The 25,766-nt window shown below is 46.6% G+C and overlaps 2 protein-coding genes across 9 annotated transcripts; one reads left to right on the top strand and one right to left on the bottom strand.

The window, feature by feature from the left end:
- Positions 1-97: 97 nt before the first annotated feature.
- LOC106747986 (ATP-binding cassette sub-family G member 5) lies at positions 98-20,014 on the bottom strand. 6 transcript variants are annotated; one of them, XM_014626094.1, is made up of 7 exons: positions 19,937-20,014; positions 19,337-19,473; positions 3,450-3,701; positions 2,265-2,840; positions 1,716-1,938; positions 1,211-1,425; positions 98-823 (listed from the first exon to the last, which is right to left on the bottom strand). In XM_014626094.1, the coding sequence occupies exons 3-7, from the start codon at positions 3,643-3,645 to the stop codon at positions 156-158; spliced, it is 1,878 nt and encodes a 625-aa protein (XP_014481580.1). In that variant the 5' UTR covers positions 3,646-3,701; positions 19,337-19,473; positions 19,937-20,014; the 3' UTR covers positions 98-155. The 6 variants fall into 6 exon arrangements, with proteins under 6 accessions (XP_014481580.1, XP_014481577.1, XP_014481582.1 ...); XM_014626091.1 differs by lacking the exons at positions 19,337-19,473; positions 19,937-20,014 and adding exons at positions 5,635-5,913; positions 6,376-7,170; XM_014626096.1 differs by lacking the exons at positions 19,337-19,473; positions 19,937-20,014 and adding exons at positions 5,635-5,904; positions 6,465-7,170.
- LOC106747985 (ATP-binding cassette sub-family G member 8) lies at positions 5,177-25,547 on the top strand. Of its 3 annotated transcripts, none has more exons than XM_014626090.1 (8): positions 5,177-5,556; positions 18,103-18,227; positions 19,174-19,439; positions 19,957-20,178; positions 20,503-20,785; positions 22,152-22,657; positions 23,222-23,688; positions 24,321-25,547. In XM_014626090.1, the coding sequence occupies exons 2-8, from the start codon at positions 18,115-18,117 to the stop codon at positions 24,915-24,917; spliced, it is 2,454 nt and encodes an 817-aa protein (XP_014481576.1). In that variant the 5' UTR covers positions 5,177-5,556; positions 18,103-18,114; the 3' UTR covers positions 24,918-25,547. The 3 variants fall into 3 exon arrangements, with proteins under 3 accessions (XP_014481576.1, XP_014481575.1, XP_014481574.1); XM_014626089.1 differs by having other exon boundaries at positions 19,894-20,178; XM_014626088.1 differs by having other exon boundaries at positions 19,879-20,178.
- The last annotated feature ends 219 nt before the right edge of the window (positions 25,548-25,766 follow it).

The following is a 25,766-nucleotide window of genomic DNA, read 5'->3' as shown; positions in this document are numbered from 1 at the left end:
ATCGCCGGTGTGCGTGTTACCCTCTCTTCCCAATCCGCATCAACGCGATCCCCGCGATATCTACTATTTTATATACATCCCAAATCGGAAGTCAGATACGAAGCGCAGCGCGACAGCCGCATTTTTGTCGAGTTGAACGCGCACTTCGCGGTCCATCATTCCCTGAACTTGGCCTTCACTTTGGCGGGTAACGGCAACAGATACAGCACGCTGTTCAATATGATGAGACCGACGGCGAATGCCAAGGAGATCAATAGATTCAGGTTCACGTTCAACACCTCGGAGATGTTCTCGCCCTCCCTGGTGAAGCGCTCGATCAGGTAGGTCCTGCCCTCCGGGTATCTGCAGAGCTCAGGAACGCCCGGGCAGGTGAAGCTCTCGTTGTACGGCAGATTCGACATGGTGGGTACGTCAATCACCAGCTGGTTCAGCGCCAACGAGGCGTATCTGGTGGGCAACGCGGTCGACACCATCGCCAGCCAATAGGGCAGGTTCTTGAGACTGCGAACGGCGCCCGACGCGATCACCAGAGACAATAGGGTCATATACAGGACCGTGGTCGCGCCCGTTATGGGTCGTCCGATCACCATGAGAACAGCCACGGTCACTTGTTCAGCTGCTACGTAACTGGACCACAGAATACCGCAGGCATAGGCCCACGAGGAGATGTCCAGCTCCAGGATGGGTATCAGGATGCCGATCGTTATCAAGGTCGATATGAAGCTAAGCGGTAGGCTCAGCAGGGTGTACGCTGTGAGGAACATGGCGCCACCGTAGAGACCTTCTCGCTTCTCTTGGTAGTACCTCGCACGGAAACCTGGAACTGTGATTTAGATCCCGTGTTAGTTCAGCGATACAAGGTTAAAAATTCACTCTCGGCCGGTAAATTTGTGTCTAACGTCCGCTATTAACCAGTAAAGTAATCTACTTTTATTAGTGGCCGGATAATAGACTAGACAAGATAAGCAAGTCAGTTGATTAAACGAGAGAAATTACAGTCACAAGATGAGAAATCACAATTAATTACCAGGCGTCCGGGTGAACATCAATCAGCAGTAACGTAACGCATCAGTGATATAATTTCTCACTCAACAATGTAAACGTAATATGATACAGTGCGTTATGTAGCGTTTACGTCGTTGCGGGGGGAATTATTTTCCGCTGTCGGTTTTTCTTTCTTTTCGATTCACATATTCGTCGGGCTACTCACACATGAGCGAGGTCGCGGCTATTCCGGCCACGTAGAACAACGTCAAGACGTTGAAGATTAAACCACCGGTCTGTAAAAATATCCTCGACTGTACGGGACTCGAGTGTGAGTACAGTATGCTCATTAGGGCCACTAGAAACGGTAACAACAGCAGGCGAGCAGCGAAGTGTCCCAGGCCGATCTTGTTAAAGGAGAACGTAGCGGACATACCTCTCCTAAAAGTGTAACGATATCGCTGTGATTAATCTCTGCGAAGTCGATCGCGGAGAATCGCCTTGATAAACCCTTCGACTAATTTAAAGAGCGTGCTTTCTCAGAATTCCACAGAGAGAAATGTGTCGCGAAGAGCGAAGCCGCGATCGATAACAATTCCCTTTGCAATTTTCTCCCCCGAGAGGGGAAAGAACGAAGAAGGGGGACGGTACCTTTCCCAAGAGAAGAATATCAAACCCCGGCGAGAAACTTCCCATCGAAATTAGTCGTTCAACCGAAGGGGAAAACTCACAAGTATAGCGCTAAAAGGGTCGAGAAGCAGCCAGGCTTGATTCCGCGACCTAATCCTTTGTGCATGATGCCAAGGGCCGTGTCTTTAACGCTGTGCGGCACTTGCGGGGCTTCTTTCATGTAGAGCATGCCGTCCACTTTGAACTTCTCGACCAACACGGATATCTGCTGATTGGACTCCAGGAAGCGATCTCTGGAACGGCGATCGACCGTCGACAGGCATACTGAAAAGAAGTCGCATAATTCCGATGCACGCTCAAATGTAATCGTCATTATACTAAACGCGTTACGTGGCGTACTGTAGAAATTTAAGGAGCGTGCTCCTGATTGACGTGAACTGAAGTGGAAAATGTTCTACAAACGTAAGTCCAATTTGAATCCAATTTGTCCATCTACGAATGTCTCAAGTTTATAAATGACGGCACAGTTTCTCGGGACATTATACTTCCAATTAACATCGGGAACGTGCTCTTTAAGTTCGCACTGTTTAATACAGCATGTCACGTAACATCTTGTATATTGAGCCACGAATAGCTCTGGCGGCACTCACGATAATACATCAACGGATTCTCCAGTTCCGGGCACGGGAAGCCGATGTAGGTGAAATAATCCAGCATACTCCTGGTGGGTCCCGAGTAGACCACCGCGCCCAAGCACAGCAGAGTCACTCGACTGACGAAGGGCAGCACGTCGGACCTGGGCGTCTCCATGGTGAGGACGACGATGGAGCCGCGTCTGGTGGCGTAGGACCACAGCATCGAGACGATGAGGTACGTATTGAGCGGGTCGGTGTCCCAGGTAGGCTCGTCCAGCAGCAGCAATGTCGGGTCCTTCGCCAGCTGCACCCCCAACATCAGCCGCCGGTACTCCGGCCTGGTGAGATCGTTCACCGATCTGTTGGCCACCTGCGACAGCGCCAAGTCGGCCAGGGTCTGCCGCACTCTGGCCTCGCGGTTGTTCAGATTGGCGAGCCACGTGGCGTAGGTCAGACTCTGGCGGACGGTGAGACTCGGCAACAGATGACACCTATGCGCCACGTAGCCGCCGTGCCGTCGGAACAGCTCCGGCGTCAGCAAGCTGCCGTTCAGGGTGACCCTCCCTCTCTTCTCACCCTCCGCTCTCCCGGCTAAAGCAGTCGCGAGGGTTCTTTTAATCGAGGATTTAACGGCGCTTCCGAGAGACGATGTTGAAATTATAATCGGTACACCGAGATGTCTTGTATTCGTAACTATATAATCATCATAGTGAGGGAATTGCAGTCAGGGCCATTTAAGTCAGGATCAAGCCACATTTAAGGCACTTTTATCGACAAAAGAGTGTTCAGAATACGGGCTTGAAAATAGAACGAAAATTTCGACTCGGGTATGCGCATGGGGAATCGCTTTAAATTAAATCGCACGTCAAGGGGTTAATTCCTCCGTACTTCCGCGTACTTCCTCCGTGATCTCCTTTACTTTTTAAAGAATGTTTCATGACAACTTTTTATAGAACTTGACGAGTGAAACGTATGGAATACTCGGGAATTATTCGAGCACAGTGTAAAAATGCGCCGAGTATGACAAGGAGAATCGGAGGGAGGCGGCGATGACTATTTTGATCGGATTGCGAATAGCGCGATTACTTCCCGCGCGCTATATTCCCTCGCGCCTTCGCACGCGGCCGCAGACAAACGGGAATCGCGGTTATTACGGTAAGCGAAGAGGCGATGATGCTAAAAGGTTGGAATTATATTTACCGATAACATCGAGGAGTGCTCGCTTGCCGGAGCCCTTTGATCCCAGAATAGCTAAAACTTCTCCGCCGTGAACGCGGGCCGATACATCTCTTAGCACCGCCGTGGGCTCGGATTTGTTCAGGCAACTTCCTTCGATCACCACCGCGGTCGAGTGGAACACGTTCGATATGTCCAGAATGCAATCGGATGGAATCATCTTGAGGAACAATGTTACGTCCGGTTCCCACGATCACATCCCCCAAGGCGCGGCACCTGCGAAATAACAATAGAAAATTGCCGAGTTCGACTCCTTCTTCGAGCATACATCGTGAATTTATTATATACCGCGTTCCCGAAGTCGTTTATGTGAAAACCGCTATCTTCATTCGGTCGAAACGACGAGCGCGCGGATTAATTTAAAAACTAAGCGTAAAATCATTTCGACTCGAGATCAAAATTCTATCGTACGCGTGTCGATTATATTTTAATTTTTATATTTATTATCATTATTAATTTTTATATTATGTTATAATTAAATTCTGTACACACAATAGCGTGACAACTGTATATGGAGTATCCAATAGAATCCTCAAATGTTACACGGAAAGAAGGAATTGGCTGTCCGTGTGATACAATCGAAATTTAATTATCAGACCTGATTTTCAACGGTGGAAGCTAAAAACCAGGCGCAAGGACGGGAGGAATTAGCCGAATTAGTGAAATTTCACTTGTGTTATATGAACAACCGATTTTCAGTTGTAGTGGGGGGGCTGCTTCTTCTTTTCCCAAAGTTTAGAATTTTTACCCAGACGATACTTGTCACTCGTTCCCGCTCTCAGCCCGTTCGTTTATCCTCGCGTGTTACCTGAGGCGTCCGGACCAATCGATTAACGGAATCAGACCGAGCATCCACCGTATCAGACCAATACGAACCTCGCAGTCAGACGTCAGGGACGATTTCTACAGGGACGCAACATCTGCATAGGCGCGCGCCGAGGAGCGGGCGCTTAAATTCATCCATTCGAGCCGCACTTGACCGTGTCCCGGCGGTTCGAGGACGCCGGTGTTGCGCCTCCACTTCCACTTGAAAGATGCGACACTCGCGCGTCGACCTTCCCCGAACAGTAGGCGCTCGCCAAAATGGTCGAGCTCCAACGTGGATAACCGTGGTGTGTGAGCGTGCAGGAGGAGCGCCGCCACGAACGCGGACTGCGACGCGAACTGACCGCGCGCGGACCGAGCGGACAGCGCGAGCTGTAAAAGTGACTCGCAGCGGCAGCAACAGCGGCGGCGGAGTTGGGACGGCTGGGAGGAACGTAGCCGCAGGTAACGATACCTGGCTGGGAGTTGGCTCTCCTCGAGGTGAATGTCTTCGACGCGGGCCCGATGGTAGGGAGATCGACCCCGGGAGAGAGCAGCGGCGTAGGCCCCGGCTTCGCTCTTCGCGTCGTCGACGGCGAGCTCGGAGACGGCATCCCGACGAGAGAGGATCGCGTGTCCCCGCGTCGTCTCATTCCCAATCGAGCCCGCCTGACCTTCATCGAATATTCCAATTGGAATCTGCGCTGGTATCTCGCGAAAGGTGACGAGAGAGGCGGCCGGAATCGGCGGAATCCCGCGTGTTTACGCCGCTGCGCGAACTTGACGGGCCCAGCGGAGGGGTGCGTGTCGGGCCCGGAGGAGGGAAAACTCGTGGGGGCCTCGGCGGGTCCGTCCGTCGGCGGCGGCGGCCAGCGTTCGAGCAGGACTCCGGCGAGTCGCGCGATACCGATGGTCCTGACGCTTCGCGGCCGCGAATCGCCGAGCGCTGGAAGCGGACGGTGCTATTCCGAATAAAACGGACACCGGGGCGACGTCGTCGTCGCGACTCCCCTCACGCGTTCCCCTCCGACTCTCCCGCCGGAAATTCGTACCGTGGGTGACGCGGAAAGTGCGTTTTCCTTGCTCGGAGCCGCGCGGAAAGTGCGTCTCTCTCTCTCTCTCTCTTTCTCCGGTTGGCGCGCGCTCGTGCATCTCGGTCGGAGATCCGAACGGAGGAGGACGACGACCGGAGATGGAGAGGAGGCAGCGTCGTCGTCGTGACTCGACCAGCCTCCAAGGTTGAAGGCCCAACGCGAATACACAGCCGGTGAGTCATTGTCACGAAGATCAGCCCCTTCTCTCGCTCTCTCTCTCTCTCTCTATCTCTCCGTCTCTCTTTCCTCACCTTCGGCCGCGCCGCGTCCAGCGCGCTGGTGCTCTCTGCGATTTTTTGAACATTAGACGAGGCATGTTCGTCGGACCTTGTCCATTTGTGATTTTGCGCGGTTCGAACTGGCCTCCGGGACAAACGGAACTAAACTCGACGCGGCTTCTCTCCTAACATTGCCTCTCCTAACGTTGTACTTGAATTTGAGGGCTGGAGTCATCATTCCTCGTGAGATTCATCGGCGTTGTTTTGTATCTCAAAGCAGCAGGGAAGTTGGTGCCACGGGTCCTGGAGTATCTTTATATGTAATTGTGCACGGGAAAGAAAATATTCAATAGAGAATTATATTTGATGTAGCTTCATCAAAGGATCGCGACGTGGAGGAAGTGACGACTCAAAGGGTGCCCGACTAACGATTTACGCATCGAGCCGGAGGACGGAGAAGCGTGACGGAAATCCGATATTGCGCGTGCCATTTAAAACCCGGTGTAATTTTCCTTTCGGACTCGCAGATCGGAATCGAGATCTATCACGCTTCAAAGACGAACGTGAAAGAGCGAAATAACCGGCAGCACGTGGCGGGAATATCTCGGGCACACTTCCGATTACGCAGCGCGCCGATTAGGCGTGGCTATTATGCAACGTGTGGGAAATGTCGCGGCGCTTTCCAGGATGAAAAGGCATATTCTGAAATCCTGCGGAACCGCGGAGCGGATCGACCGCCTTCGAAAAAAGAAGTCCGGCGCGGCTGTTAATCACCTGTTGCTTTCACCGTAACGGCGGAGGCCTTTCTCGTTATGCAAAATCAGGTTTCCCGTCGTTGAACCGTGAATTAAAAGCTCGCATACCGCGTGCGTTAAACCGTTCCATACGTGCCTTCCCTCCTCCTCCCTCCCCCGGAATGGGGAACGAGAACGCGCGACCCACTGATGAACGGTCCTGAAAGATGCGAGACCCCGTGACTCGCACTCGCGTGTACTTCCTTGGCCCTTCGAAGGATCGCTATTGAAGGAAAAAAATTACTTATAAGATTGTTAGTGATTTACTAGTTAATCATCTGACCTAATCGTTTAACCCCCCCCCCCAAAAAATTGTTTCGAAAAATAGAAGAAAATAATGGGAAAATTAATGCACCTGTGAGATACATGATGCAATGCGACCATTCACAGGTGAAAGATATTGCGATTAACGAAGGATTAATTGATTGCAAGTAGTCTCTTTCTCAACAATAACATTATCTTTCCTTCTTTCGTGGCGATTATCTCTGATCGAATTTTAATTTTACTTTAAACCGGCAGTCAGATAAAAAAAGTTCAAGTAAAAACACAACTCCGTTTCGCTTTTTGCCGGTTGTTCTACTACGCGACAAAAAAAAGAAATAGAACGTTCGGGATAAAATAATTCGTTATGAAACGACGTGACGCGTTGCATTACGTTTCGCTACGCTCTAAACTGCAGCACAGCGCAGTTTTCTACCGCGCACGTGAAACCGACGCGTTCCAACTCGCGTTACATGCGAAAAAATGTAATGTCTTGCTTTCCTGAGTGGGCGGATTATTTGCCGATTAAATCACGTGTGCTGAAAGTGGCCGGTCCGAGTGTAGAATGAGAGTGCTGTGCGTTGCTCTTTCGCGGATTTCTCTGGAAAAAGTCATAATAATACGTTTTATTGTTCCGCTCAAGGACTAGTTACTATTCGAGCGAGAGAAAGGGACAGAGAGTCGGCGGATATCCTCTTGGCCTGTGGATTGCGCGGCAAAAAGTCAGAATCGGACTTTTCCCCGGTGAAAACTCACGGGATGCTGCGCCTCTTCTTTTCCTTCGCTTTTTAATTCCTAATGTCGCGCTCATCTCTCGATCAGATCAAGCGACGCGCCGGGTATCACCGAGCGGGCGTAAGATTCAGGCCGAGCTAGTCGCGAACAAAAGACTCCGCTGAATCCCGATATCTTTATTCATACCGCTCTCGAGACGACGCGCGTTTCCCTCCATAAATAAAAGCAAAAGCGTTCACTGCCGACCCGTTACTTCCTCCGTCGCATTCCGCGAGTTTCCACATTAGCAATTCAAAGGACCCACCGCGAGCGATCGCGAGCGGAAAGGTGAGAGTTCACCGTCAATCCGTTCACTTCGATCGGACACGCCGGATATCGCGCGGAATGTCGAATGTTATAATTCTATCGCCGCGATTTCACCGAGATCTTCACGCGGCCGTGTACGCGCGGGCGAGCCAACGAACGATCAGACGAGCGCGCGTCTCTTCGAGTCGCCTTCGCGAAATCATGAAGTCACGCCGGGAGACTTTAACGAGCGCACGGGAGTGCTGCTCGTCGCACGACGCTTCGAACGCTTTGCAATTTCAATTAGATNCCCCCCCCCCCGTCCGATCATGCCTCTTCTGTCCTTCGTCATTCGCTTGCGAGAGAGACATGACTACCGCGCTGGAATATTGAAAAATCTAACTACACCGACCTCGCCAGATACCGCGTTCTCCGATGTAGTTTTACGCTCCGATAGTGCTCATCATCGCTTGTAACGAAGTAGTAAAAGTACTTAAGCCGGTATTCGAACATCATCCAATTTTGTGGCGGAGCGCGACTGCGTATCTCTTGTGAGATTTGTATTTATAGAATATTAAAGTAGAAATACGTTCCACGGGGGGAAAAGATTCGTCTTAAATTGACCAGTTTTCCAATTTTATCTTTTACGTTGGAATCGCTTCCTGAAAATCCGAGTTTCGATGTCGATTAACCGATCGATCTTATTAATCATCGACTAATTGTTTCCTTACAACATTGCGTTTTTGTTCTGCTAATGACCGGTTCAACGATGGGCTCAATCTAACCGACGATTAACTAAACGAAATTGATCAATCGCATTGGCGAATTAACTGAATTGATCAATTGCGATTGGCCAATTCTGTTGAGTTAATCGTCGGTTAGATTGAAACCGTGGTGGTAGAGTCGGGCGCAAGAAAGGCAGAGCGAGCGAATGGTATGACAGAAATCTGCTCTGTTTCGGAAATCGCGATCTCGGGGCTAACGACGTTTCGTTAATCGAGGCAATTAACAATACGCGCGTACCGAATCGTTTGAGACGTGCGCGATATGTAGGTCGCCGGGACGGGATTTTCGGTAAACTTTCCACGGTTTCCAACCGCACATTGCGTGTGCGAGTAATTACAGCGCGGTACAATCCAGGCCATGGTGTACTTTATTTAGGTACACGGACACGCGTGCACGCTTGACTGGCGTACACGCGTGTAGAAATCAGTGCGTGGGACAGTCCCACAGTAGATCCTGCAGATCTCGAAATCGAGATATCGTTTCCGCCTCGTCGTCGAGAGAGAAAGAGAGAGAGAGAGAGACTCTCCTAAATAAACGCAGATGTTCCGTGATTGTGGCGATTCTCGTTTACATTAAATGCCATGGCGCAAACCGCGAGTACGGTGCTTATATACGCCGGCGAGCGATAATTGATCCAATTAGTCGCGAAAAATCGCCGGTGCGATTCATCTGATACGTTCGCTTCTTCTTTCAAAGGAATGAAGAAAAAAAACATGAAAAGCGGAACTTACGAAAGTACTTTAGCCGGTAGAGAAAGAGAGAGTAGAGTGGAGTATATATTTAACCCTGGGGTCAAGATCCCTTAGAGTATGCAGAAATGATACATAATAATTTGTTTTCGGATACCCGTGAGTCGACTTATCCATGCAATTACTTGAGCGCAACTATACGGAAAATAATTAATCTTAAGCCAATGATAGATATTCTCATATATAAGCAAGAATATTATCTTCTTAGAAGATTTTTAGTCTGGATTTGATTGAATTTTTGCATTGATGCAAGTATCGCACTCAATTCAAGACTAAAAATTTTCCAGGGATATTCTAATGTTTTTGCTTATGCATAAGAATATCTATCATTGATTTATATAAGACTATTTTTTTGTGTACGCAAGGAAACAAATGAAAAAAGCAAACAAACATGAAATCGAAGAGTTATCATTTTAGTGACGAGTAAAGGCGAGATAAGAAACGGGCTTTTAAAACGATCTAGAAACTAAAAATCAATATAATATAGTGTGACAGAGGCGAAGAAAATGCTGAAAGTAAAGGGAGAGATATTATTGGCAAGAAATACAATAAGAAAACTATAATTGGATACCAATATTCGAAACAAAGCATGCGGCAAATAACACTGAGTAATGTAATGCAAAAATGTAATACGAAAATAAGATAAAAATGAAGAGGAATATAAAGGAAGAAGCGTGTTTAAAGAAAAGAAAGAGCAAACCTGAGAAAGTGTTTACAGCTACATACAAGACAAAAGCGATAATAGGAAAGTCAAGAGAGAGAGAGAGAGAGAGAGAATTGCTCGCACATTCGCTTTTCCGAGGTCGGCAAACGTAATCGTTTTCAGCCGCTTGCCCCTTCAACTACACTAAACAGCGTGACCGCGGATTTCGCGATGCGAATTCGCGATCGTCGTAATCGCGATCACGCGACCGCGATTTTTTCCAGGTACGTCTGGTGAGATATTAGGCGTCACTTTCCGTCTGCTTTCGACATGCTCAGCTGCGCGCACCGGGTGCACTAGGCCATTTTTCCGAGCGTATCATCGCGCCTTTACGAATATCGCCGGCCATTCCGCACTTTCCTTCTCGTACTATTAAGCGGACGATCCAGTTGCAGCGTGGCCGCTTCGGGCAAAGAGCCGTGATAGGATGCGGACAGCGCGCGGAACGGAGCGTTTAATGGCGAATTCATAGCGCGAAATCGCACGGTCTTGGCTCGATACAACTGTTGCAGAAACGGGATATGCAAATGAACAGTTAACCGGGCCGCGAGGCGGTTATCGGCCGCTGTAAAAATCAGTGCGTTACGCAAATTGAAATGAACATAGGTACAACCACGGCGCGATTCAGCCACCGGTACTATTCCGAGGCAGCTGGACGCGACTATCTCGATATCGTATCGCGCCGAGAAGTTCGCCCCCGGGAAAGTCGCGTGCAGCGCCGGCTCTTCGGGAAAAACGGGATGCTACGGAGAGAAGAAGATCGGCGGAAACGTAAAACTACGCGAGCGGGGTTGCTGGCCGCAAACAAAACGCCGAACGCATGAAATTTTTTATCCGCCCGCCCGTGAAATTTATCCCCAGCGTGAGTCCGTCACTTTTTCCCGCGTAGAACCGCGAGCCACGCGAGTTTGACACGCGACTCGCCGAGTTTCAGTCTCGTCGAGAGGCAACGTCGTCGACTCGGGATGGCTCCGATACGCCGTCCTGCCCACTTCCCTCTTTTTCGAGAAAGGTGTTGGCCGTGTCCACGGCGTCTCTCATCCGTGGCGCGCGGGTTAATCATTCCACGCACGATCGTGAGACCGTGCGGGGAGTACTGGAAATACACGACGTGCTGCGACGAGAACCGCGTCCATTGTCGTCGTGACGATTGCGCGGGCGAATACCCGCGGGCTCTCTCCCGTTCGTATGCGGGCAGATAAGCCGCTCGCCATAAGTGCTGCTCACGTACGAACCGTCCCTCGTCGTCGGACCCTCATCGACGACACGGAGAACCCGAAACCGCGACCTCGTCACCGACGCGCCACATGCAAAAGTCCTACCTCGGCCTACCGTCGACTTGTTAACACACTTCTTTCGCGACCTGCCCCGAAGCGCGTCGTGTCTTTGCATTTTGTGTCACGTCGTGTGTGTCGCCGCTACGTGCTTATCGTCGACATTTCGCGAGATGCTCGGTACGTGAAGAGATTCGCGATCTCGCGGATTTTGGGTCTTTCGGTGAAATTGCGAAACGTGAGTTCCTCACGAAGAGAAATAACGAAGGCTCTGAGTAATCAATCCGAATGACAGACTAATATGAGCCGTCGCTGGATATTGGGCGTGATCGTTTAAATCTTAGCGGGGGGATAAAATTGTACAACGCTTGCGTTCAGTCGAAGAAGCAGCTTAGTGACCGCTTTGTGATTATCGCTCCCGATTGGTATATTCTCCTAGATCTATGCAGGATGTTTCATAAGCTTCAAATTTTTCCGAATTTTCTTCTCAGTGTGCCTAATCATACGCCTGTCAGACTTGTCCTCCGGACTTTCGACGTACGGTACGAGTCCTTGTTCGTTCAAATATTTGTCACGGTTCCTTATCGGACCGGCATTTGTCGTGACTCTACTACCGGTAGTGGTTGGAGTTTCGGAATCGCTCGTCCCTTTCCGAGATAATTCTGCATATGACAGCAGCAAATTCCACGACACGAACCTTCGGTATAATCGATCAGTCGTGCAAATGAGGTCGTCCAACCTCAATCCGCTCTGACATGTAACATCGTGCCGTTACTTCTGGATAAAAATGCCTGCTATTTACAGCTATTTACCGAAGGTGTCGCCGCGGAATCTCACGAAGCTCCGTATCACGATGATCGTCCGCTGAGTTCACCGACGAGCGGTGATCCTCACCATCGGTCCTCGTTACAATAGCACCGCGGTAGATATCGTACTTATTTTCTGCGCGGCGATCAATTCGACGCACGTACCGCGTCGCATGACATAACTAATGCTCGACCATCCGGCACCTCGGCCGGAGGCAAGAGTCAAGTCTCCAGGCGGGAGACTCGGCGCGAGCGAAGATTCCGTTAATTCATTTATACCGCGGGGAAGAAGAATATATCGGGCGGCTCTTCCGGAATTCATCGTTAAAATTGCAGACTAGCCCCGGCGGTAATCTGTTCGCGTTTTCGCGCGGAATATTATAGCCCCGTTAAACGGCGCGTTACAACGCGTCCCCGCCGTCAGCCATTATTCCTTCCCCGATAAGACCGCTCTCGGGTGATTTCAGTCCGCCGCCGTTCTCACGGGCGCGAACAGCGTGCACGCGTTCTCGTACTTGAGCCAGCTCAGTTTCATACAAGGTACTCGCCGATGAGTCACTTCTAACGGGAGATTTCTGGACGCAGGGGAGAAAAAAAAAATGTCATTCGGTCAGCATCTGCTGGCTGGAAACGCCACATGGATCGTCCAGAACGCCTCTGAGCCGTTGGCGATGAAAGGGATTATGTAATTCCGCGCCGTTTCCATTCAGCACCGTAATAAAATGTAACATCTGCGTTGACGCGATATCAAACCGTCGCAGATAACATCGACACTTATTCCAGCGACAAAGCGGGTCGCGCTATCGGTGTAATAACGCCGACGTGTTTCCGTTTGATGCTGCAAGACGTTGGAATCTGCGCCACGCGAAGACGATCTCGTGAATCGATTTCAGCGATTACTTTTTTCCCCTACGCAGTAAAAAATTCTGTGTCAAATTTAACAACCGGACCGGTTCGAACGCAAGTACAAAATGCTTTTACCGTGTGCTGCGTATATTTCTGAGTAAAGGCCAAATATAATGGATATTATCGCCATGCGAGGGTAGCGAAAAATCAAAACGACGGGTGACTTCTGTCACGTGGAAGCGACGGAGAAATTTACGATTGATGTTTGATTTTCCTACTGCCGAGACGACGTCGTAAAATTGCAACCGTCCGCATAGACGTCTGACAAACGTGCGATCCGTATTCCCTAGACACCCGATATAGTTTCGCATTCGCTTGGAACTCGGATAGGTGAACACATACCGTGAACGTGACACGTGGGGACGAATTAAAAGCTGTTGTTGCACCGGCGAAGAAGCAGATGGTTTATGGGTTTCTCGCTCGAGAGTAGCGCGAAATAACCGGCCCACGATATTGCCCGCGCGATTTGCATTATCGTACAAAGAAATAAATGCCAAGGTCGGCTCTCTCTCACAGATAGAGAAGAGGGGCCGCCCTTAATTAATTTAATCATCGATGAGCCTTCCCCGATAATCCGATACACGCTTGTACTCGCGCGCTCAATGTATCCCGTGAGTATACCCTTGATCCGAAATTCATTAAGGCGATAAGCGGCATCCGGAGATGGTTTTAATTGGTTCGTAAAATTAGTAATGACGATTTTTCGATCGTAGCTACATAGTGCGAAATTTTAATTAACCTCTCTCTTTACGTGCAAATGTGTACTGAAAAAATGATTTGGTAACAATTAGCAAGATTTGGTTAAATGGTTTTCAATAAATCGTTTGGTTATTGCAGCCATATCATTTAGTACTATATACTGTATATTGTATTATGGTAAAAATATATATGATACCAAATGATTGCAGTGATCGAACAATTTAGTTAAAACTATTTAACCAAATCTTGGTAATTGTTGCCAAATCCTTTTTTGGCGTTCGAAAACGCGACGGATTCGTCCTGGGGGGTCTGTCGAAGCGATTGACGCGTTCGCAAACGAACATTGCGATCATCATGTGCGAATTGGTCTTCGCGACATCGGAGGCGCGTCTTGTAAAGAATGTACGCTGCATTCGGCCACCCGGTACGAAACGGATCTCGCACGCGTGAAATACGTCGAATACGCGCGAATACAACGTGTCTGCGAAAATCCATTAAAAGCTGCCATGGCAATGGCAATGAAACAGGTGCTGCGTGCGCGTTTTTAGGTCGCAGGCATCACCGTTAAATGGGATGCTGTGCTTCGTTCGAGAGACAGGCGTACACGTGTCCCCACGGCGAAGGCCGATGATATTTATCCCCGTACGAGCGCCTTCGTGGCGCTACGTGAGCATGTCTGATAACGGTGATGAGACTGACGAGCCTTTGATAGCTATTGGCTAGAACGCGACGAACGAGGACTGCAATGGACAATATGAGCGAATGCACGAGGGAAGTGTGATAAAAATAAGTTCTATACGAAGTACTGAAATAAAATAGTAACACAGAGACGGAATTAAATGATGTGCTCGAGTAAATAATAATATACGATTGCTAAATAAAGCGATCGAATAAGCGACGCGATAAAAGTAAGGTAAATAATTAAGATAAAGTAAAGGCGAAAAATTGAAAGATAATGAGAATAAAAAATTGGATAATCAAATAAGAGGTGACATGGAGACGAAGTGAAACGTTATAAATTATTTCACAGTGCGTAAAACCGGAGAGAAATAACGTATGCATGTGTACAGTCAAAGAAATGTTCCCGTTGCGGTAGCTTGGGAGAGGCGTGATAAATGATGAATATAGCGTCATGTACATACAGAGAAAGTCCGAGATGTAATGTAACCATCCGACAAGTTATCGTCGCCTTACGTCGGCGATTACGTAAGAAAATGAACGAGCATACGACCGGTGGCTTGTAAAAGCGATCGATCCAGAATGCGGGTTAAAAGGAAAGCAAGACCAGAATTCATCAATTTTCCGGGTATTTAGAACCTGTCTGCTTAACTATACCCGATAGCCTGCGACAGCCATCTGACATTTCGTCGCAGCCGTTTTTCATAATTGCGTCGTTATGTACGTACTGTTATGTGCAACGATATTACCACAGGCGCTAATTTCCGGCATACGTGCCAATTACTATTCATGCCGTGATTCTTTTTTTTACCACCACGCCCGCTGGCTTATTTTGTGAAACGCGAACGAGCACGTTAGTACGCGGGGAAGCGATGCTCACATGAGACTCGCGAGAGTATCAGTCGTGTAAGAAAAATTCCCGTATTAGTGGCATCTAATTTTAACGCAGTCGCTACCGGCGTCACACGTGCATGTAACGCATCGATCTCGTACTTCAGGCTCATCTTTATTCAATATTTCTCAATTCTAGTTAACAAGTTCGCTACCAACGTCACGTACGTGCACTGAAAGGGAAAAAGTGCTATATTCGAGCAAATATTTGCTAAGGGATGTATTGGAGTAATTATTTTACTTGGATAAAATAAATATTATTTGAATGTAGCATTTTTTTTCTTTCAGTGCGCTACGTTAAAGTAATATTTATTTAACCCAAGTAAAATAATTATTCCAAGAAATATTCATTAGAAAAGATTCACTCGAACGCACACAATAAAAGCATTTTATATTTATTTTAAAATCAGTCCGTATGAAAATTTGTGTGTTGAATTTTTAACATACCTGTGCATTAATTTAACATATTGTGTTTATATTATCTCAATATATTTTGTGTTGAATCGATATTCAACAAGTATAAGTGTTGAAATAATACTTGTAAGTGTTAAAATTATACGTTTTATACTTCAATGTCGATTAACATGAACATATATGGATATTAATTTTATGTTAATTTTCGATATAATGTTTGTGTCATTGTATATATTGTGTACTTTTCAACATATTCACTTTTTGTCAAATTATCACAAAAATGTATATAGACGGATGCGAATTTGACGAGAAATTATCCAAAAAATATGAAAGAATACGCAAAGATTCGTGGATATTTAGACATTTGGCAATGTCGGCGGACAAACGCACAGCGAGGCTTACCTGCGCGGTTTACCGGCGAAGATGCGCTCGCCGCGGTCCGCACGTTCCGTTCTTTACGAACGATCGAGCGCGGCCACGAACAATTTGCTACATCGCGATAAAATTCGCAGACTATTCTCCTTTGTTCGCCAACGGCCAGCGACTCCGGCCGTGATGCCGATTCCACCTTCGGTTTTCTATCGGCGGCAGGAATCTCAAGGGTCGGAGGTGTGCGCGTCGCGTCTTTATTGAAAAAGAGTCGAATTTACATTCCAAAGGGAAAGATATCGCGGCTCTCTCTTTCGCGCACAAAGTTACCACGCCGTAATTTACAAGAGATAAGAAATATCTCTCGTGGGGGTATTTTTCAGCAGTGAATGCTCATCCGCACGTTGTTCCGCCGCGTCTGAATGTGATCGTAGAATAAAAGATTCATCGGTTAGTAAAATATCTAATTACTGTAAAATTTTACGAAGGTAAAAGGTGGCCTAACTAAAAGAAGAAATTTAACGAACTTTCAGGAGCAAAGCACGGATATTTTATAGCGCCATTTAAGGAGGTTTGAACCTTTGATAAAACATAAGATAAATCTGTCATATATAGAGTGTCTCAATACAAGAAGAACACCTAAATATCTTGAAGGCCTAAATATGGAGATCTTAAAGACAATCGAAACAAAGGACCGTAAAAAAATTTTTCCTTCCATGGTATTCCTCTCTCGGGACTGTTCAAATTGTGCTCTAAATACATTTCTTATATAATTAAAAACAAAGAAGATATATATGTAAATGTTCTTCTTAAACTGGGACACTTTGTATATATGATACAAAAGTTAATCGAACTGACAACGCGTAACAGAAATTCACTAATAGTATTATCTAAGAATTAATATCACAATAATAACGTGCATCTCGTCATAATTATCATAATAATACAATAACTTTCACGGACATGCGACTTATATGTTACTACACCGAGGGAAAAGTGATTAAAACTCTCTGAAATTATAGTCATCGCTGATAAAAATTACTTTTGTGACTGCAATAACTCCTCTACGTGGTTACAGTCACACGAATACCAAACACTTGTTTCTCAGTGTGTGCATTTGGCGTCCATCCGCAATTGGAATACTTTAAAACGGTAATAACTAATGCCATCTAACAGCTGTCTTAAATCTTAAGAAACTCCTCTCTCTCTCTTTCTCTCTCCCTCTCTCGCAGTTCGTTTGTCTCTTTTTTTCTCCTCGTGCGAACCGTACGATCATAAATTAGTTATGAAATCGTACGCGCGAGGACGGACGCGTCAGTGTTCGGGCACGGTGTATACCGTTGAAGAACCACGTCGGCATTCCACGCGAAGTCGCGCGTATACTCCGCACTCGCGCTCGAATAATCGGCGCGCCTTTGAAATTGCTCGGCGCTTGCTCGCGAGTCAAATTGTCGGCCGTGGGCACGTACCTGAGGGACTTTCCAGGATGGGCCGAGGATAACACAGGCGAGATAAACGCGAAAGAAATTCCTCCTCGTGCGCGGGCTTTAATAACAGCCTCCTCCTGACTTGTTGCGCAATAAATCCGATCACACGCGGACATCCTCGCGGGCGCAATAGCGATAAATTCATACCGAGCGTCCGAAGGTTTTCCAGCGCGCCAGTCGGCCAGCGTTCTCTCGGCCGGGCTCTCCTTATAAAATTCCCCGCAGTCGATTTATTTCCTCGGCGAGCGTGTACTTACCAGAGGGGGGGCAGGAGGGAACGCGCGAAATTACGTCGAAGAAGCGATATTAGAATTTTTACTTCGCCAGCATTTTACGACAAGACCGTCCTTTTCACCGAAGACGAGGCCCTTCTCTTCCCTCTTTCCGTCCGACGATATTTTCCTGAGTACCGAAGTATGCCTCTCGTTTCATTCCGAGTGGCTCGGATGCGGAGTACTCGTTCTCACGTCTGAAAAGCGCAAGATGACGATTGCTCCAGCCGTCGAGACGGCAATTCGACTGTGCGCGGAGGAGTGCGCGAAGCCTTTCCCTCACTTTCCCCCTCGGCGGCGCCAAAGCGTTGTAATTAAAATAAAAGAAGACAGTACACGCTTCTCTTGGATTAATTTGCGTGCATTTAAACGGCCGTCTGTGATCTGTGCAGCCACTGGAAAATATGGGCTCGGAAGCCTGGGAGCTGGAAAGGAGGTACTCGGTGCCGGGAGCCTTGGACACCAGAGGCCTCGAGCCGCCAGCCAGCGAGGATCTGCACGCATGGTCGATTTACAGGTGAACACTTGTACTTAAAGTAGAAGCGTATAATCCGCGTAGAGTCCCCCTTCCGTACGATCTAAATCACCGGAGGCGGAACACTAAAGCGAATGCAAGAGTGCGATCTTTTTTGCCCGTTCACCACGCGGAATAAACGGCCGCTCGTCTTTATTCCCTTACTATGTTGCATACATTTTCTTTTCCCTTTCTTAATTAACGACATTATCAATATTCTTATAAAGAAACATTAGTATTCATTATTTTTGTAATGCTGATGTTATCATTGTTATTATTATTATTATTATACTTGCGTTAGTTACACACGCTTTTCCTGTAGATGTAAAATCTCTGAGAACACTGGTCGGATTTTTCCCCTAGGTGGAAATCATTTTACTCTTCCACACTCAACATCGTGATTATGAAGGGGAATAATAAATACGTCTCATTTGTGTTCTCGTGTAATTTTTAATCGCGTACGATGAAAAAGAATATTAACACTCCAATCCACTCGTTCGAGTAAGGAATTGTTATCGCAAATCCCTTCTCACATAGAGAAAAGAAATTGGTTGTTCATATAATACAATTGAAATTTAAGTACTACCCTGCACATGTTGATTTCATATACGTTTCATAAACGTATGGAATGTTTCATCATCGTTTATAAAACGTGTCGAAAACGACACGCGCTACTTGAGCAGATTTAATTTTTAATAAAAAAAAATAAATTAGGTACAGAGATAAGGAAAGTTAGCTAAATTAATTAACTTCCAGTTGTATTATGGACAGCTAATTTTGGCCCGTGGGAGCTAGATATTAGCTGTGAGATCTGATTCTTTTTTCCCGCGCGAAGATCCACGGTTGAACATTTCCTCAAAACCGTTCCGCCGCGCGTGTAAGAGGAGCTGTTAAGCGCAGCGGAATGTCGATGTATGCGTGTAGTACATGCATTTCCGCAATTCTACAGGCAAAACCTGAACTCCGACTTCACGGACTCCGCGCTCGGCTCCGCCGAGAAGTCGCCGCTGCCCTACGGGAATTTCCAGCTTCGCGACTCCACGGTGCAGAGCATACTGCGGCATCCGCGATACGGGCCGAAGAGCCCGCTGGCCAATAATTCTTACACGTACTTGAAATTCGGCTTGCCGCGCGTTCTGCCGCCCAGTTCGCGGAATCGCGACGGTTCCAGTGGCTATGACTCCAGCGAGGAAGGACGACGCGTGTCGCACGCAGGTATGCGCACAAATCACGAGTAACGAAACATACACTGAGAAATAAGTACTTAGAATTTTATTTTACAAAATAAAGTAATATATATATATATATATAAAGTAAATATTCGCTGAAATAAACCTTATATTCCACAAATGAATTGTTAAGTACATTTTTCTTACTATATAAATTATATAAATATAAATTACTTCGACGAGGATATCTCGCTCATTCGTTTTTTCTCTGATTCATTATAATTCAATTACTTGGCTATATTTAGCAAATAATTTTCTCTCGGGATGCGCGAGAAGAAGAGAAGATTGGATTGAATTAAATTCAAGCCGCAATGACAGTGACTTTATTAGATTAATTTAGAGATTAATTGCGTCGCTATCATATCATTACGTAATATAAGAATTGTTATATCATATGTCAGTATCAAATGGTGCATTTTATGTAGATATCTTGAAAACAGAATTCCACAGTGTGGAGGAAACAATGTCTGGTCGTCTACTTACCAGTCATGCCCAACACGCAGGTGCTCCTGTGAATGCGACTTCAGTTATGCGTTCGGCCAGAAGTGATCCGGATTTCAGGCATGTCCACGCTATGCCGAGGGAGCAGGCGCACTCTCAGTTGACTGTGGCGAGGGACCATCCGAGACTGAGGAGTGCCAGCGAGGCCAATCTTCTGCAGAGCGCAATCAGGACCAACCGTCGACATAGCATCGCACCGATCGACCCTGGATACATAGCGCATGGTAAGATGAATTTCAATGATGACTTTGCAATTTTCAACGTATATCTAATAACATTAGTCAACGAATAACAATTCTATTTTTGCCAACATAAAGATAAAGCTGTTTCTTAATGATTGAATAAATTCTTGTTAGAAAGAAAAGAAATGATCGTGCTTGCTTATATCATAAATTCTTTGTCTTCTCGGCGAAAATTTCATCCTAAAGTGTTTCTCGAACGGAAAGCTCCGATTACTTTGATCGATTGTCGGGTTCTCCCGATATCGGGATTTTTTGAACTTTGAACTTTCGCCACTGGAACGGATCGGATGTACGATTGTTCCGCAGGGCACGGTATTCTTGGGCCGGAAGGTTACACGCTGCCATTGAGACCCGTGCCGTGCCTGCAGCATCCGCATTTGCAGCTGCGAGGTGTGGAGGCATCGGGCTCGGACGGGCTGCCACTTCTTCGCGGTATCACCTTGGAAGCCGGTGCCGCCGAGGTGCTGGCCGTCATGGCGACTACCGAGAAAGAAGGCACGCAAATCGTCGAGACAATTGCTGGCAGAAGGCGCATCAAGAGAGGCGATATTCTGCTCAACGGAAGATCCGTATCGGCACGTACCCTGAGGTACTTTCCAATCTTCTTCCTTCACGTGCGCTTTGTTGTGCGATTCACGCCGGTAAACCACCACGTGTGTTGCGCAATTGGTAACGTAGCTTTGAAAAATAAATGTTCATTTTATCCGTTCCGGGGAATTTATCATTTTTGAAAAAAAGTACGAGAAAAGATATGTAAAACTTTTCAATAAAGATAAAATCATTAATTCTTTTCGCTTCAAGTGTTGTTTGCTTTACAACGCAAAGGTAACGATATCTCTTTAGTCACCTAACGATTACTTTAATGATAACAAATAATAAGAATAACTGGGTGAAAAATGTATATGTCCGGTTTCGATAGTGTGAGTTGAACCTCAAGTCGATTGATCGATTTGTTCCTTTATAGATCATAAACCCGGCTATGACGTAGGCCGGAGAAAGAAGCTAACCGCGGCTAACGGTAACCGACATTAGCGAAACAAGCTATAACTAGCCGGCTGTAACTAGCAAACGTATTAGCATGCAAATTTAGCCGTATAGCCGAGTAATAAGTTGAATAAGTGGTACTTATTATTCGATTATCACTTCAACTGTTAATATAATTGTTGTTGTTCTGACTATTGTTTCATCCGTAATCTTGGAAAAATAATTCTCCAGCTTCGCGTATTATGCAAACATTCCTTTCTAATATCTCGTTTATCTTACGAAAGCCTACTTCCTGGAGATTATTCAATCTTACGGAAGCCTATTTCCTGGAGGTTATTCAGTACAGTAATTTAAATTTAATTTCTTTTTTATAAATAGCAAAAATACTATTGAAACAGTGTAAAAAATAATATATATACGATATATATATATGTGTAGGATAAAACGAGGTAATTGCGTTTATCAAAGCGGAAACTCTCATACAAGTAGTAAGAAATGTCAGATTCAGGATCTGCTTAATGCAATGGATACTTACAAGTATTTACTATAATATAGACCGATGCAAAAAATTTCATAAACATATGTACTAGAGAGAATGAAGAAGCAAAAAATGAGATTCGATCGGGGTTACCCCGATTTCAGGTAATCGCCGATCAGCGATATTTACCGTGTATAAAACCAGAGAAGATGCACATTTCACTGAAAACCGAACACATTTATTAAAGAAGAGATATGACAAAAGTTTTTCGTGTAATATTTCGAAAAAATAGTCAATCGTTTGATTTGCATCCATCGCAACGATACCCATCAGGGATATCCCTGTCAATGCAATTCTCGTGCGCTCAAAGCCTGCAAAATATGTATCGTACACCTTCGTATACCTTAAAGTAATGTTGAAAGACAATCGAATAATTTCGTTTAAGAAATTCAGCGAAACGGTTCAATGATCAATAATCGTAACGAAAAACCAGATCTCGCGTTGCTTACCTGCCAACGGAGAGCGGCCTGAGTCCCGGCTTGACGGCTCAACAAACCCTGAGCTTCTACATGCTGCTGAGGGGCGGCAACAACACCACCACGCTCGAGGCCGAGGCGATTCTGCAGGAGCTCGGCTTGGAGGCGACCAAGCACTGCCTGGTGAACACTCTGACGACCTCCGAGGCCCGACGCCTGGCTCTCGCGTGCCGGCTGCTTCAGGACTCGCACATCCTCGCCTTGGACAGACCCACGCACGGTCTGGACATCTTCGACGCCTTCTTCCTGGTCGAGTACCTGAGACAATGGGCTAGCCGTGGTCAGCGGCTCGTCATCCTAACCCTACATCCGCCCACTTATGAGATCCTGACGATGGTGTCGAGGGTCGCGCTCACTTCCGGCGGTCGAGTCATGTACTCCGGACCCAGAAGAGACATGCTGCCATATTTTGCGCTCGCCGAGTTCCCCTGCCCTCCGTTCAAGAACCCGTCCGACTATTATCGTACGTAAAATCAAAATTAACGTTCGATTTTGCAAATAAGACGCGGTGATCCCATCCAATTACTTCGCGATGAATATTATTAAATGTGTGCACAAGGATGTTAAAATATCCAGTGCTTTTATCAGTGACAGTTCGTAAAAGAAGTTGAAATTCGAAAACGTTTCATAGCCGAGAATAAATTTAAAAAATAGAAAAATAGAAGGGAAACCGAACGAAAAGGTTACATTTTCTGGCTATCTTCGCATTTTTTGTGTCTTATCGATTTAAATTCCTTCTTGGATATTTCAGTAAAATGGCGGATAATATTACATTAAGATTACTCGTTCTTCGCTGCAAATGTCTTTGTTTGATGACGCCAGAAGCGAGAAATCGTGCGCCAAAATCTATTACGGTATACATGGAGATAGAAGAATATCTGCAAAATAGCACTCGTGATCGATTCGGCGCACTTTTAAAAATGTCCGAACGTTTTCCTTCATCAAAAAAGGACAGACATATCGATAAGCCGTAAAGAGGAAACATTTTAGTCTCGACTTAACTTCATCCACGAATTGTCCGTTCCAGTCGATTTAGTGACGCTGGATGACCTGTCGGCGGAAGCGATGCTGGAGTCCTCGCAAAGGATAGACCACTTAGCGGAGTTGGCCAGAACGAGACTGCCACCTCTCAGTGATCCCGGACCGCCCGGTGCGCTACCTCCGCCGACGTCCGGTCCTAACATATTTACGCAGATCTACGCGTTATTATTGCGAACGTTGATCTACAGCCAACCGTGGACGTTGACACGATTGTTGCGCAAGATTATCATCTCGGCGTCACTCAGTATCCTACTCGGCGCGATATTCTGGGACGTGGCCGGCGATTCGAATTTATATCTGAGGGACAGAATAGGCTATCATTACGCTAGTTTGGGAATCTTTTTTTGGCCCCTGAGCCTCTTGGCGATGTGCGAGGTCGCTGACAGCAGACCAAACGTCGAAAGGGACATTCGGGACGGGCTCTACGGTAGATTTATTTACATCCTTATAGAGGTAAGTTTTTGACACGCGAAAGTAATCAATTTTATCGCAAGAGCTGAAAATAAAGTAACGGCGAAGAAATGAGAATCGCGGCGAAATATCCGAGACACGCCAAAAATACCGTTACTCGTAATCCCGATCGAAATATGCTCATAGTTATAATTCACGCGAATATAAAAAATTTTGAAGTTAAAAATATTAAACAAAAGATCACGTATCCAGTCAATGGAATCACATGGAATATCGATACAAAATCAGACAATAAATATTACTACCTCGAACCAGACAATAAACATTACTACCTAAATATTACTACCTTGAACATCTTCGAAAGATAAATAGGTTCAATTTCAATTCTAAATTTCTGTTTTCGCTGTCTTAACGTCAAAATAGATTGTTGAAGATAGCATTAAAACTTAAACTGTAGAATTAAAGATTCAAGAGAGAAGTTAGAAAGTGCCAGTATCATTAAAGTAGATTTTTATTAGTCTATTAGATCGTCTAACTAGGCACAAACTATTCTTAAGAGCGTCAGAATAGCATCAAAATTTCGAAACCCGGGTAATAATTATTGCTTCACCCCTGTTGCATTTTGCGAAACCTCGTCGAAAAGATGAATCGAGCGCGGGATTTTCCGTTCGCAGCTAATCTGCAGCGTGCCGTCCTGGTGCGCGGTCTACCTGATATACTTGGCGCCAGCGTTCGCGATGTCGGGTCTGCATCTCGTGCCGGACGAAAACCTAACGTCCCTGTGGAACTACCTCGCCATCGGCCTGCTGTACCTGATGCTGCAGCACCTGGTCTGCGTGTTCTTCGCTCACATATGCAAATGGACGTACCTGTCGGCGTTACTCGCCGGCATCGTGGTGGGCGAGACCACCTTGTCCGGCGGCGTGGTGCTGCACATGGACAATCTGTCGTCGTGGTACCAGAAGATCAGCCCCATACAATGGTCGTTGTCGATGCTGTTGCCACGTCTGTACAGGACCGAGAGCATGAGCAAACTCACCAACTGCAAGCCGAAGCAGATCCAACGGCAGGACATTATCATCCAGGCGGCTTGCGAGCCCCCGGACGGCGCGTTAGCCCTGCACGAGGTCGCCCTCGACAGGCTGAACGTGCGCGGGGAGCTGTGGCTGGGCATCGGTGTGGCTGCAATGGCCCTGCTGATTATTCTGGCTTTCTTGTGCTTCAAGTACGCCACCCCGAAGAGGCCCAGAAGCGCCCCGAACAAACCCTGATCAACTCGCGGGGGTCGAGGGGAGTCGCGTCTTTTACTCGCGAGCTGCAGAATCGAGAGACTGTACACTTCCGGGTGCCACGAAGGTCGATCTATAAGTGTTCGCGTGCTTTTAGTTAGCCTCCTTTGTTACGACAGAGAAGACGCTCTGGGGTCGTCTTCGACTCGTTCTTCGAATCTTTCATTCCATAACGAGAAATAGACCCCGTAGACCCTTGGTGGTCTACTTTTTCGTTCTTCTTTTTTTCTTTCTCCCTTTCCCTTCTTTTTATTTTTTACTCCGTCGCACTCGTAAAGTCTTGTTTTCGCGTCTACCCCGCTGCGATTCTTTAAAGGGACGCACTTTAGGGACTCGCAGGGTAGACAGGCGGTACTGCGGAGTACAAAGCTCGAGAAGACGCTCATCCCGTGCAATAGGAGGCCGCCGTTGTAGACGACAAATAAACACGCTTAATACTTCGTATATTGTCTTAACCGATACGTATCGTTGTAATCGTATGAAATAAACATTCTTATGAAACGAAAAATATCTTGGCCCATCCTTTGATTTTACATACACACGTACACATATACGTTCAGAAATCGTGAAACGGTTGAAAATTGTGGTTCTATGATTTTAAGTCGATGTCCAATATTTTTATCCGGATTTCACTATTTTTCAGATAAATATACCTGAAAGGAAGTGCCTTTAACTTACGAATACTTAAATCACGTTTGCAATTCATAAAACTGAAATCACGTGATTGCGTATGGGAAATTTTTCAACATCGTTTTCCCTTCGATTATTCCGAATCGACAGAACGTTTCTTTAGTTCCTTAGTTTGTCAACTTTTCACACGACGTGCCAAAA

This window comes from Dinoponera quadriceps, unplaced genomic scaffold, assembly GCF_001313825.1.
Source record: "Dinoponera quadriceps isolate SergipeBrazil2010 unplaced genomic scaffold, ASM131382v1 scaffold2167, whole genome shotgun sequence".
In the NCBI taxonomy this organism is placed as follows: domain Eukaryota; kingdom Metazoa; phylum Arthropoda; class Insecta; order Hymenoptera; family Formicidae; genus Dinoponera; species Dinoponera quadriceps.
This window is presented reverse-complemented; position numbering and strand designations above follow the sequence as displayed.